At 43.8% G+C, this 14,801-nt stretch overlaps 1 protein-coding gene across 1 annotated transcript in view; it reads left to right on the top strand.

Moving 5' to 3' along the window:
• The window catches only part of trpm5 (transient receptor potential cation channel, subfamily M, member 5), a gene marked incomplete at both ends in the record, with an annotated part of 60,218 nt that overhangs the window by 44,839 nt on the left and 578 nt on the right, over nucleotides 1-14,801 (top strand). The window contains 5 exons of the mRNA XM_084437282.1: nucleotides 1,133-1,307; nucleotides 3,605-3,773; nucleotides 4,080-4,258; nucleotides 7,214-7,346; nucleotides 14,693-14,765. Of these exons, the coding sequence (XP_084293408.1) occupies nucleotides 1,133-1,307; nucleotides 3,605-3,773; nucleotides 4,080-4,258; nucleotides 7,214-7,346; nucleotides 14,693-14,765 (729 nt within the window). The remainder of the gene's footprint in view (nucleotides 1-1,132; nucleotides 1,308-3,604; nucleotides 3,774-4,079; nucleotides 4,259-7,213; nucleotides 7,347-14,692; nucleotides 14,766-14,801) is intronic.

Here is a 14,801-nt window from a genome sequence, read left to right on the forward strand (position 1 = left end):
CTCCTACAATGAGATCAGATTGAGAGGTTTTAATCATAGGCAACCTGCACAGTGGTGAGTATGTCTGAAGTAGAGTAGACCAACAATAGCTACAGTACTGTAACATGTGTCAAAGACGCGTGATGGAAAAACCTTGAAAGTGCATTGGTAGAGTTACAATTAAGGTTCTGGGCTCCTTTTGAGGCTTTTGACAAACATCATGACAAAGAACATCGTTTTTGTTAAGACCCCTTTTGTGATGTCTAGTCATTAAATGTGCTCTATTCGATTTACTGCACTTTTTGGAAAAAAAAAATATATAAAAAAATCCAATATATGCAATAAACAGGTCCAGGGCAGTCATAACTATCTGTACAGAAATGATAGCCAATGGTTTAGTGCCTGTGGAGCAAATGCAGAATGTATTTTTATTATGAGCAAAGCCGGCCCGGCGCTGAGCCCCACCCCCTGAACGGTACCGTATGGAGTGAAAACCCCCACTTGTTTATATCTGATACGCTGCACCACTGCCCCATCTAGTGGCCGAATAAAAATCGAACTGAGCACCTTAAACCAAGGAACAATTGTACCAAATGACATGCTTTTCTGTGCTAGTGTGTGCGTGCCTGTGTGTGTGTGTGATGCATCAAAAACCAACCATTTGGTCAGACATTTGGAATTTTCTTGCTGCCTGTGAAAGATAAATGTGGGTACCCTATTGAGATGTCTTAGAGTAACCTAATGTAAATCTGTACGTAATTTCATGCTTTTATCCAGTGTGTAACGTTTTTGACACTAATGGTGTGTTCACACCAGGCTGGTGAGAAAATTTGCGCCACCCAGTTTGCCCCAATCTCGCTGCGGGATCCAATGGGTTGTCGCGCGAATCCGCCGCAGAAAGTAAAAAAAATTGAACTTTTGTGAATGTCGCCACATGGCGAATCCTGGCCGCCATGCCGCCGGGTTCGCCTGATTCGCGCCGCCCGCCGGCCAGTTCACGCGAATTGTATTGACTTTCTATGTAAACTCGCCGCGCGGCCGGAAAAATTTGCGCCCGGTGTGAACACAGCATAAGGCACCTGCCTGACAATAAGAATAATGTGCACACCGACAATAATAAAGACAGTTTGTGTTGTGCTCCCTTTCTCCACAGATGAAGGATGTGTTCTTTTTCCTGTTCTTCCTGAGTGTGTGGCTCATAGCGTATGGCGTGGCCACTCAGGCCCTGCTCCACCCCAACGACCCGCGCCTGGACTGGGCTTTCCGCAGGGTTCTCTACCGGCCCTACTTACATATCTTTGGCCAGATCCCCTTGGAGGAGATAGATGGTACAGTACTCTTCACTCCTACTGTGTTGAGATAGAAACAGTAAGCTATGCAGGGTTTTCCTAAGGGAAAATTGGTCCAAGGTGGCGACTTGCCTTTTGATCTGCGCGCTGCCAGTTGACCTTCTTGACCCCCCCAATGACCCATTTGGGTTTGTGTAATGGAAATACATTTATAATAATAATAATAATACGTTTATTTGTATAGCACCTTTCACAGATAGGGATCACAAAGTGCTTCACACACATGCGCAACACACAGTAAAATACAGTAAAAGGGACAGTGCAAGAATAGTAGAACAACACGCCAAAATATAAAAGGTAAAAACACAAATAAAAGAGGGTCAAGTAAAAGCCTGTCTAACATAGCAACAGAAGTAAAATACAATAAAGGTACAGTGCAAAAAGAACAGTAAAACACCAAAATAGAAAGGGTAAAATCAGAGAAAAGTGGGTCAAGTAAAAGCCTGAAGTCTGAATAAAAATGTCTTGAGCTGTTTTTTAAAAGCAGTAAGGGAGTCAAGTGCACGTAAAGGCGGGGGAAGAGCATTCCAGAGGGTAGGGGCTACAGACTGGAAAGATTGATCACCTTGGGTCTTTAAATGGGTACGAGGGATGACCAGGAGCTGAAGCTGTGCGGATCTAATTGCACGACTAGGGGTGTAGGGGTGGAGGAGGTCAGAGATGTAGATGGGGGATTGACCATGGAGGGCTTTAAAAGTGAGCAACAGAATTTTAAAATGAACTCGGGAACTGAATAGGTAGCCAATGAAGGGAGAATAAAATTGGGGTGATGTGTGATCTCCTATTCGAGCAAGTTAAATTTGAATTAAATAAAATTTGATGTAACTATAAAAAGTAAAAAAGGATTTGCCAAGGTTCGCTCAAAAAGGTTCAGTCTGATTTATTAGGAAAACATACGATTTTTGCACAGACAATGGAACAATGGAACTCACTCTAGTGCAGACAGAAAGTCTGTGGTGTGTCGACCTCCTGGAGACGTCATCCTGTTATAAAGTAGGTTAGCACAGCCAGGGGTTTGCATGTGAAAAGGTGAGGGAGGTAAAGTGAAACTGTAAAACAAAGGACAAGGCTGAGGATAACAATTTCTATGACATTTGGCAAATGGACAGGTCAAATTGAGCTGGTTTCACCATGAAGCACTATATCTTTCTATGGGACATTACAGCAATATACCTATGCAGCAATATACCTATGCAGCAAAATGCCAATATGCAAATGTCACAGCCTGTCAGAATATTTTTAACATCTGCTGCGGGTCTTGTAGAATATTTTCAAGTCTCTGTAGCCAGTGTAAATATGAACATTTTTGTATCAATATATCTGATTGATTATCATATTCCCACTATTTCTTATTATTATTAGGGGTCCTACAGTAGTTATGGTAGGAATTGTTATTGTTGGTATTTTCTGCTAAAAATGTGCATGTTGAAACTAGAGGCCATGAGTAACTATGCCAGAAAGAATTCCCCTGATTCGTCCATAGGTGTAGCTATAGTAGCCAACATCCTACTGGTCCACATTTGTAAGTGTTCCGGACCCTTAAGGCAGCCCAACGCAGCCCATAGGATTCATATTTTTTAAAAGCCATCGGTAGCCTAGGAGCATAAAATCACAGCTACTTGCACCTGTACTGACAATTTTATGTGATGAAAGGTCATTTTCTGAGCCTGTCCAATGGTAAGGGAACACTTCCTTATGTGAGGAGCAATTAGTGCCATAGACCAGGGTGACACGGAGCATTCCAAGCAGCCAGTGCAGTGCCCAGTAGATGGCTCCACATGCCTTTTGCTTTGTCTGTGTGCTTATTACTACTGTTCTGACAATGTTCTTACATTATTGATTATGTACCTTATTCAATTTCTGTTTCAGAACCATACACACACCCACACCACATAACTACATTCAATACTTTAATTAATTAATTGAAATTAATCAGTTCATCTCTCACTGTGGTGTTGCTAACTTTAATTAACTACAAACCAGGCAAAATCCTAGCACCCCCAAATGTTCACCCGTCTAGGTGTACACTGGGAGTACAGAGACCTTTCCTATTTTAAATGCAAATATTGTAAGTCAATTTGGATAAAAGTGTCAGCTAAATGACTGCAATGTAATGTGTATGTTCTGAAGTTGAAAGGGGGGATTTAGGGACAGAATTAAAGGGTAAAATGGCTCTTTCATACAGGAAGTGGTTCACTGTGACTGAATGGCCTCTCACTCTTCTGAATGGCCTCTCACTCTTCTCTCACTCTTTTCTCTCACTCTTTGTTTTCAAGCGGCGAGCATGCCTGAGATCAACTGCACCACAGAAATCAAAGAGATCATCATGGGTACTTTACCACCATGTCCCAATATATATGCCAACTGGCTGGTCATTCTATTGCTGGTCATCTTCCTCTTGGTCACAAACGTTCTGCTCATCAACCTCCTCATCGCCATGTTCAGGTCAGACTATGTTAGAGTACCAAGGCAGTGACTCAAAATCTTGAAACCATGAATTGAAGCTAAATTCAAATTGGTTGCTTAGCCTCAACGTTGTTTTTGCTTGCTTCATAATGGTTTATGTGAGTGTACTGACTATGCATGGGACACTTATTCAACCTGTTAAAGGGTAAAGCTTGTTCTGAAACCAGAAATGATGAACCAACTCTGATATACAGTATGATCTATAAGATCTATAAGAAATTGCACTTAGTCCATCCTTGTATAGAGAGGTTGCACTTATCCATCCTTGTCCTACTCTGTGTGCAGCTACACGTTCCAGGTGGTCCAGGGTAACACGGACATCTTCTGGAAGTTCCAGAGGTACAACCTGATAGTGGAGTACCACCGCCGCCCCGCCCTGGCCCCGCCTTTCATCATCATCAGCCACTGCTCCCAGCTCCTCCTCAGTCTGGTCAAGAGGCCTGAGTCCAAACTGGAACACCTAGGTACAATAATCTTGCAATACAATATCAATCAATCAAGTAATCAATCAATCAATCTTTATTTATATAGCACATTTCATACATAAATGCAACACAATGTACCTCACAACAAAATAAAAAATGAATAAATAAGACGGCTAGTAAATTGAAAATAAGCCATGCCAAAATAAAATACACAAATAAAATAGTTTATATAATAAAACCAAAACAGAGTAAAAGTCATTGGAAACACGTAACACACGAAAGCAAGACTAAACACTAGTGTTTTAAGAGGTTTTTAAAAAATCTCCACAGTTTTGGCCCCACTTCAGCTCTCTGGCAGACTGTTATAGAGGCTGGGGACATGAAAGTGAAAAGCTGCCTCTCCATATGTCTTAGTCCTGGGTCTTGGTATAGTTAAAAGTGCCGTACCCAAGGACTGAAGAGCTCTACGGGACTCATGCCTCAAAAGCAGACATTGCTGTGAATTGATTTAGATAGACTTTGTCTATCTAAAAACATAGACTATAGACAAAGATTTGTTGCAGCAAATATACACAATGCAAATACATGCACACACAACACAAAACATAACAAAAGGCACAGTAGGCACATAAATGTACAATATGGCACAAAAAAGGCACAATACAGCAAAATGTACGAAAAGTGCATAATATGCAACATTTTTAAAATCAGTAAAAGGTAAATAGCGAAACTGTAACTTGCCAACTGTTCACAATAATACCTAGTAACAGTTGCCGGCTATTCAACTAACCAACTAAGTAGTAATAACTGTTACGACTGGCACCAGAGCAAGCCGTCTTCCAAGCTGGCTCAAGTCTATAGTGTCCAGCCAGTGAGGGGATGCATCGGACAGTCTGATGGCGGCTGGTAGGAGGGACCTACGGAGGTGCTCAGTAGAGTACCATGGAGGATCAGTCTGCTGCTGAAGGTGCTCCACTGCCTGACCGGAGTGTTGTGAAGAGAGTGGGATACATTGTTCATGATGGCCCTCAGTTTGGCCAGCATTCTTCTCTCTGCCACAGTCATTGAGTCCAGGCTGACCCCCTGTACAGAGCACGCCATCCTGATCAGCTTGTCCATCCTGTTAGTGACCACTGCTTTGATACTGCCACCCCAGCACACAACCGTGAAGAAGATGGCACTCGCAACAACACACACATCTAAGGACCTACAGTAAGCCTCCTCAAGAAGTAGAGTCAACTCACTTCTTCAAGTCACTTTTTGTAGATGGCCTCTGTGTTTCCTGCCCATTCCAGCCTGCTGTCCAGGTGCACCCCGTATGACTGGACAACCTCAACATAGTGCACCCGGAAAGTATTCATATCCCTTCACTTTTTTCCACATTTTGTTATGTTACAGCCTTATTCCCAAATTTTATTTTTTATTTTTAATCCCCCAAATACTATACACTTGAGATGTTTCTACAACAACTTGGAGCCCAACTGTGGTTAATTCAATCGATTGGAAATTATTTGGAAAGGCACACACCTGTCTATATAAGGTCATACAGTTGACAGTGCATGTCAGAGCACAAACCAAGCCATGAAGTCAAAGGAATTGTCTGTAAACCTCTGAGACAGGATTGTATCGAGGCACAGATCTAGGAAAGGTACAAACAGTTTTCTGCAGCATTGAAGGTCCCAATGAGCACAGTGGTCTCCATCATTCATAAATGGAAGAAGCTTGGAACCACCAGGACTCCTAAAGGACTTCCTAAAGCTGATCACCCGGCTAAAATGCACCGACGCTCCCCATCCAACCTGATGGAGATTGAACCCTAACCCTATCTGCAAAGAGGAATGGGAGAAACTGCCCAAAAATAGGTGTGCCAAGTTTGTAGCATCATACTCAAGAAGACTTGACACTGTAATTGCTGCCAAAGCAACAAAATATTCTGTTTTGAATACACATGCACATGTTTTATGTGTAATAAATGTGCACAAATTGCAACAAAAAAAGCTTTTCACTTTGTCATTATGGGGTATTGTGTGTAGAACTTTGAGGAAAAAAATTTATGTAATCAATTTTGGCTGTAACATAAAATATGGAAAAAGTGAAGGGATATGAATACTTTCCAGATGCACTGTAAACCCACTGGAATGGAAACTGGAGTCAGTGGAGCCTTCTTCCTCCTGAAGTCAACCACCAACTCCTTGCTCTTCCCCATATTAAGCTGCAGGTGATTCTGCGTGCCCCAACTAATTTCTCCACATGACCTCTATATTCCTCCTCATGTCCTCCTCTTACACATCCAACAATAGCAGAGTCACCCGAGTACATCTGCATGTGGCACATCTCCAGCATCTGAAGTCCGAAGTGTAGAGTGTGAACAGGAAAGGAGACAGGACAGTCCTTTATAGGACTTCAATGTTGCTGATGTTTAAAAATTACAAAAAAATATATTAAAATCAATTCTGAAACTCACAGCTAGCCAGTTAAAAGACTTTGAAACTGGGGAATATGTGTGCTCTCTGCAATAGCATCAGAATGTATGTCAATTTGCATAGAAGTAGCTGTTATGATGCCAGCTAAGTTTACCGTAATACTAACGTAAACAATGCAAGAAATGTAAATGTATATTTTTACTGTACTTTTATAAAAGAAGCAGCCATGTAATCCAAAAGTATGAAAGGCCTTGTAAAAATGCTCTTAGAAATCCACAGAAGGATAACACATGGGCAACAGTTGGGGATCAGCATCCTGGGACGCTGTATTGATAAAGTCAACGCATACGAAGGATGTGTCCCAGCAGTGAACCAGCAAATCCGGGTCCTATGTGTACTGATCGGCATTTATATGTTGGTCTTTGATACAATGATTTTATTGGGTCATGTGCAAAGGTACAATATATAGACTGAGCAAGAACAAGCAAATGTTTGGGTCTCAGAATAGAAGCTCTTCATTTCAAAAACATGTAGAGTCATGTACAGTCTACCTGCCTCTGCCTGTGTCCAGAGAGGGAGCTGCCAGTCGGGCTGGACCAGAGACTGATGACATGGGAGACGGTGCAGAAGGAGAACTACCTTGCTAAACTGGAGCACCAGCACTGGGAAAGCAGTGAGGAGAGACTCAGGATCACCTCTTCAAAGTAAGCTCTAGTTCAAACACCCCTCAAATGCCGCACCAAACTCAAATATATGTCACATTCTCTCTAATTGAGCAAACGTAGAGGGCTGTCTAAAACCATGCAGTCAGGGAAAACATAACTAGAATGCAAATGTGAGAATATATTTACAGTGAGGCTATAAACAAGGGGCATTTAACATACAAGGCAACAGGACACAGAAAACAGGGGAGGACTTTATGTGCAGATGCCAAAACAAAGAAAGTAACAAACACCCCACGCTAAACTGATCCTACCTGCCTATACCAGACCTACATATCGTAGCTAATTTTCCCTAACAAATTCCCACCTAGCCTACTTCTAAAGTACACGGGTGGCAGGCACCCGGCTCTAACCTAAACTGGTGTCACTACACATCAAACAAGTCATGTTGGAAATGTATGCTCATGAGCATCTTATATCCCACCGCCCCCCTGCTATACCCACAGGGAAAAACAGACAAAGGGGCAATAAACATGGGAGAACAGACAGCAAACAAACAAACTAACACATGAAAACAAATGAGGTACCTGAGTAACGTGTGGGAACCGCAGGTTTAAATGCATGGCGGACCCATCTCTGATTGGCTGAGGATTGGCTTGGCGGTGGGCAGGAGGGCGGGGCTAGCAAGCAGATCGTACCAGCCTGTGAGTGTGAGAGGGGAGAAAGAACAGAAGGACAGCAAAGCATGTAAACAACATATACTCTGAATACATAGGATGTAACACTCAGTGTTAATTTCGTTGACGAGAACTATGACGAAAACTATTCGTCAACGACATTTTTTGGGTTATCGTCACGAGACGATAACTAAATAAAAATGAATGTATGATGACAAAAACTATGACTATATCTATTCACATTTTCGTCAACAAATAAAAACTAGACTAAAATGGTAATGGAGGTACGTATGGGAAAAGTTCAAATCAGAATGTCGAGGTTCGGGATGTGCGCAGTTGGATCATGATGTATTAATAGAACGAGTTGGATGCAACCTACAGGTAGCCTGTGTGTATTTAGCCTACATTTGAATAGTACCGTTGCTACACCGGCCGGCGGGAAGTCAACTAACAGCACGACTGCTGCGCCTGAACTGTTCAGTAAATTACCACAGTTCAGAAATGTCTTTGTCAACGTTCGCACACACCGGGAGAAAGAGGAGAGCAGACATCTGGATAAACTTCATATTTGATGCAAAGGAAAACAAAACCATTTGTAAACCGTGTGGGGTGAAAATGACTAGCAAAAATACAACAAACTTAAAGCGACATTTGGAGAACAGTCATCCCAAAATTCACGAGAAGGTAAGCACCCCCCCACCCCCGGCTAACGTTACTGTATTAGCTAAAACCAAGCTAGTGTGTTTCTGAAATACTGTACTTCAAATACAATACAAGCTAAAAGAAACCAGTGTTTCACGTAGGTTTGTGGCGGGCGAGAACTGAAGTGTCTGATCATTGCAACGCTAACGTTAGTGCACAGGTTAGCTAGCAACAAGTGGGGCTATGCTTGTGGCGGCTGGCGGGGGTATCTAGCGTTAGCTAGTCTGGGTAAGCTAGCTAAGCAACTACTGCTGCTGTCTAATGTTATACTGTAGCTAGATGGATAAGACACGAACAGTTAGCTACCTGGCGCCGCCATAGCCCCTCTCCTCCGGTGTGACGTTAGCTAGCCTGTGCCTGATGTTAGCTAGCCTGACTAGCCAACTAGTGCTGACAGGATAATGTTATAGCTTGCTATATCAGGCACAAACACAGTTAGCATCAGACTGGGGGAGAGGAATGCTTCATTATGAAACTGTCTGACAGAAGCAGCCACGCTTCTGTCAGTCTGCCCCAGGGCAGCTGTGGCTACAGATGTATCTGACCACCACCGGTATGACTGTGTCTGAATGAATACTGGACTCTGTAAAGCGCTCTGGGTTTCATGAAGGGCGCTATATATAATCCAACTTGATTGATTGATTGAACTAAGCCTGTTCAATTTGAGTTGTCTAAATCTATGGTAGAATTCGTCGACTAAAATCGTAATGATATTTTGTCAACTAAAACTAGACTAAAACTAAAACAAGTCAGATGACTAAAATATGACTAAAACTAAATGGCATTTTAGTCAAAAGACTATGACTAAAACAAAATCATAATTTGCTGTAAAAATTAACACTGGTAACACTCTTAACACACATAAGGAACAAACCAATATGGTTTGTGATAGACTAATAGACACAAGAGAGAGTGTCCGCTAAAACATTCTTGCACCACTTTTATGCTTTATCTCAATGTTGTAGCTCTGTACAGTGAGAGCCAACGCATGAGTCGCTGATTGTACATGCGTTGCAAAAACACAAGAGGGTTGTGCTCAGAGTAGACCGTGATGGGCAGAGCACTGGAACCGAGGTAGACCTAAAAAAACTGAAGAGCTAACAACAGAGTTAAGGCTTCCTGGTCAATAGTTGAATAATGGATCTGGTTTTTGTTAAACTTGTGGGGGTAGTAACAAACTGGATAGTGAACACCATTTCCTTCCTCCTGAAGCAACACAGCCCCTGCTCCCCGAACACTCGCATCCACTTCTAGCGTAAAAAACGCTCAAAGTCAGGTGCAGCTAAAAACAGGAGTGCTACACAAGAGAGCTTTCACAGACTCAAAAGCCCAGCCTGGATTGATAGGTGGGGCCCACATGCGTGCCACGCAGGCTGGCAATATGGGGCGCATCTGGGTTTGTCCGCGGTTTCCACAGCAGCCCCACCTGGGTTCGTCCTCAAAGGCTTGAAATGAGATCTGACTAAGGCCAGACTAAGGGTCAGACCTGGAATGATACAACTTTAGCATATTTATGTGACAGACACACGACTGGCACTTCCTATCATAGGTTGCAACAATCACTTTTTAAAACCTTGTCTCCCACCTGTAAAGAACAGGGAACAGCTAGTTTATCAAAGTGATGTTTCATCCTAACCTGGGAGGACGCGAGCGCCTCTTTTGCCTCTTTTGAGTGCAAGCCTGATGCAAACATTCTCGGAACTGCATAATCCAAAACATTCATTTTGGAGGCTGAAGGTCCGTTTGAAGCTAGTTGCTCCTTTAAAACCTTTAAAAGAGCTCCACGTACCATGTAGCTGAACACAAGTTCAGCAGGGCTAAACTTCATTGACTTCTGCACGGTTGCACAAGCTGCAATCAGGACATGTAGAATCCCCTCATCCCAAATCTTCCCCGACTCCAAACAATATTTCCGCATCATCGACTTTAAGGTCCGGTGCCGGCGCTCCAGCGCACCTTGACTCCCAGGGTGATAGGCGCTGAGCACCTGATGCATAATGGAATGTGACCCCTGGTCCGTCTCCACAATCCTAGGTAACCCAAATGTTGAAAAAAACTTAATCAGAGCCTTGGTTAACACCAAGTAATAAATAAAGTATGGTAATCTTGTGAAGTGGGATTTCCTCAGGGAACCTAGTAGCACATAATAGTCAATAGAAATTGATTTCCAGGCTTAGCTTTAGGCAACAGACCCACACAATCTACCAAAACTTGTTCAAATGGCTCACCTATCACTGGAATAGGACAAAGAGACAGTATGACAGGTGCGACAGAACTTAACCACCTCAGATTTTAAGGTAGGCCAAAATAAATGCTGAAGGATCCTATTGTATTGGCAACTCCTAATTGACCAGTGAGAGGATGATCATGAGCCAGAGACAACGTCAGGGTGCAGGAATAAGAATCTGATAGATGTCCCCCCAATTACTCCCTGTATTCACATGGGCGGTCCATTTGACCTTAGGAGACCACCTTAAACCAATTTAGCATGCTCAGGGCTAACCACACTAGCGAAACACTTGCTCAGAGTAGAATCATTCTGTTGTGTAGAGCTGCTTGAGTCATAGGAAGCCGTGCAGACTCCAAACTAGGTGCACTGTACTTGCCTGAGACATCACTAGTCTTGCCAACGTGTACAGCGGACATGGGGCTTGGAGACAACACATCCATGGCAAATGTGGGTTCAAGGACTGACTCAGATAGACTAAATTCCTTCCCCAATTTTCAAGCTTGCGCAGGTGTATCCACGCAAGCAGGGAAAGCCTCAGGGAATACTTGGGCCAGCTGGTCCCTCTCGGAATTAACACTCGGACTGTCAAACACCTTTAAACTGGGCAGCACCCGACCTCCAGCCAAGTAATTTCCCATAATAAATGAAACCCCTTGCACAGGGAGCATGTGACGCACTCCTATTTTAAACACTCCCCTCACTAGATCAGACTGCACATGCACAGAGTGTAAGGGCACAGATATAAAACCCTAAAATCTATCCTCTATGCCAACACGCTGGAACCACATGAGGTTTCCTCAGACAATGGAAGTACACCAGCAAGAATGGATGACTGAGCAGCTTCAGTATCACATAAAATCTGTACTGGCTGCTGGTCTTGTGGGTCACCGATTAAAGAAACCCTCAGTTCTTCGTTTGGGTAGGTTGGTTGATTCGTCCTCTCCCCCCAGGCTTGCGGCCGAGGGGCTATCCTTTTACCACCCCGAGTCTGGGTGAGGGGGTCACCCTGGCCATATATCTGGGCACATCTCCAGGAGCCACGTCACCGTTTCGTCATCCACGACCGTCAGGCCACGCATTCTGTTGGGTGTCCGATATATCGGGACAGTCCTTCATGACGTGGTCTGCGGTTTGTTCCTCTGCGCCACACTCGCATGCCACACAGGATGCCAAGCCCCATCTGTGCATCGATGAGCGGAAGCGTCTGATGCCAGTCCAGAGACGATTAAGCCTCACCCACGCCGGACTGGGTAAGTCCATCCCGGTAGGGGAAGGACCGGTGGCCGAGATGAAATCAGTCTGGAGGTGTTCACCTCCCACTCTGCACGCCAGGTGTAGTCTGCCCATCGTGCCTCACTGTTGTTAAGATCTCTGCATTGCTGCAGGAGACCCCGTGCGGCAGGCCTTCATTGTCCTTCATTTCCATAATGGACTGTCACTGTAATATAATGATCCTGTGTGATACTTGTCCTAGCAAATGTCAGCCTATCACACGCAATGTAGTCACTAGCATGCATCCTCAGACATTCACAGCTAACACAGCCAAACATCAAGCAATTCTAACACCATAAAAGATAGTTAGTCAGCAAACATAAGGCTAGCTACGTTTCAAAAGGCCAGGTCGGCGTCAGTCTCGTAGCCTTTCATTACACTTCATCAGCTTGCTAACTGTCTAGCAATCTCTAGCAGTCTAGAAGTTTACTACATTACCAGTAGTTTAGCTAGGGAGCATAGCCCAAGCTAGCTAGATTACATGCATCCTCATACATTCTAACTAACATAAGATATAGCTACCCAGCTAGTAGATCAACGGTGGGCGACTAACTCGGCGGCCCAGTTATGATGTGATCAGGGGCTCGTCAGCGGGCCGCTGGCAGTGCTTGCAGTCCTCCGTCGGTGCATTGGTGGCTTGCCAGCAAACATTAGGCTAGCTACGTTAGAAAAGAGGCCAGGTTGGCATCAGTTTCGTAGCCTTTCATTACACTTCGTCAGCTCGCTAAATCACTAGCAATCAGTCTAAAAAGTGACTACACAACCAGCAGTCTAGCTAGTGAACATAGCCCATGCTAGCTAGATTGCGTGCATCCTCACACATTCACAGCCAAACATTACAATTTCAACATAAGACATAGCAAGCCAGCTAGCTAAGGGGTCATCCCTATGTTCTCACAGCCGTATTTTCCCACATTTCTAAGCAATCATACTGCAAAGGCATGAGGCGTGTAGCGTGGGAAGGGGAAGAACACTTCTCGTGTTGACCATGATCCGTCCATAGGTGGCGCTATTGCGGCCGTTTGAAAAAACAAATGCACAATTACGCAAATACTACTGCACAGATTTTCACTAAATTTTTCACGAGAGGTGCAGAATGGAGCGAGGAAACCGCCCTCAAATTTTGATTGTGATCCGAGGCCACGCCCCCTTGATGCTGATTGGTCCACAGCTTGATGTCACCACCCACTGGCCTCTACTGGCCCTGGACTCTGCAGCAGACTGGATAGAACTTAAATATTCTTTAAAAGTGTTAAATTTGTGAAATTGAAGAGGATATTCTAACTGCTTGCAGCAGAGAAAGCAGAGGATTTTGAATTGTTGACATCGCAGCGATGTCTCGGAAATAATGTTATGAAAAGTATAGTTTGCTCAGAGTCTGGAGATAGTTGTAGTTCGGTCCAGATCCGGTCCGGACTTTGAGGATGGATGGTCTACAGTCTACTAGAGGGGCAGAACAACAGTCAGAATACAGTCCCTGATTGGCCTGTTTATTTTGTAATTTCTGGAAATTGATATCGATGGGGAGAAGACGATCCATTGAGAGCAGAATGTGAGCTTATGTGATCAGGATGGTGATGACAGGCTACCTCCTCAACTATGGGGTGGCTCCAGTCATCCAATCATTATGGTGCATCCTACTACTGTAGTACTGTGGGAGGAAGTCACAATGGAACTACAGAAGCTACAAGCAGAGACAATCATCGAGCCTGTGATTCGTTAGGTCGAAAACTGTATGTCAGTCTTCCCCCGCACACCCCAGTCCAAACCCTGTGTCTCTAGCGCCCCCCACACGGGGTCCTGGCTTTGTTCTAAGTTTTGTTATCATTCGTGGTTCCAGCCCGTGATTCGGATCCGCTCCAACATTTAATGGGTTCTAAGTTGGACCATGCTACACGCTTCCACCGAGTTTCATGAAAATCAGTCTGGTAGTTTTTGCATATTCCTACTAAAGAACAAAACAATCAACCAACCAACACACGCCTCCGAAAACATTACCTCTTGCCCTGCGCTGTTGCTGGGGCGGAGATGTCTCTTGTTTAGTCCTATATCGCTTGTTTAGTCCTATAGCAACCACTAGGTCAGATCTAATAAAACTGAACAGCGTAATCAGCATCTGTGTGACTACTCATGCTTTCCCACTAAAATGTCATGACCTGATGTGCACCTGTCTATAATGCGTTATTTGTAAGATGTATTGTCAATGAACATGAACGGGTACTTCTTCATTGTTGTTGCTGCTGCAGATGCTAGCTAGTTAACCATGGCCAACAGACCATGCCCCCCTCTCCCCATTTCCAGCTACAGGTATCAGGCCGCACAAAAAAATTCTAAAATGCCTAACAGTCCCCAGTAGCAAAACGGTTGGGCAACCCTGCCGTATCCTGTTTGTATACACATTGTTATTCTCATCCACTCACCTTATATGAACATTTTCATAGTTCATAGTGTAGATTTAGTTAAGCGTAATCTATATTCAAAATTTTATATTTTTTTCTGGTGTGAAGAGTTCAGACTGTGCTGAAAATCATAGGAGGGTTCAAGGAACAAGAGAAAAGACTGTCAACTATGGAGGCTCAGGTAATTAAGCTTAGACACAAGTTTAACTGTGAAAGT

Source organism: Borostomias antarcticus (assembly GCF_949987555.1).
Source record: "Borostomias antarcticus genome assembly, chromosome: 4".
In the NCBI taxonomy this organism is placed as follows: domain Eukaryota; kingdom Metazoa; phylum Chordata; class Actinopteri; order Stomiiformes; family Stomiidae; genus Borostomias; species Borostomias antarcticus.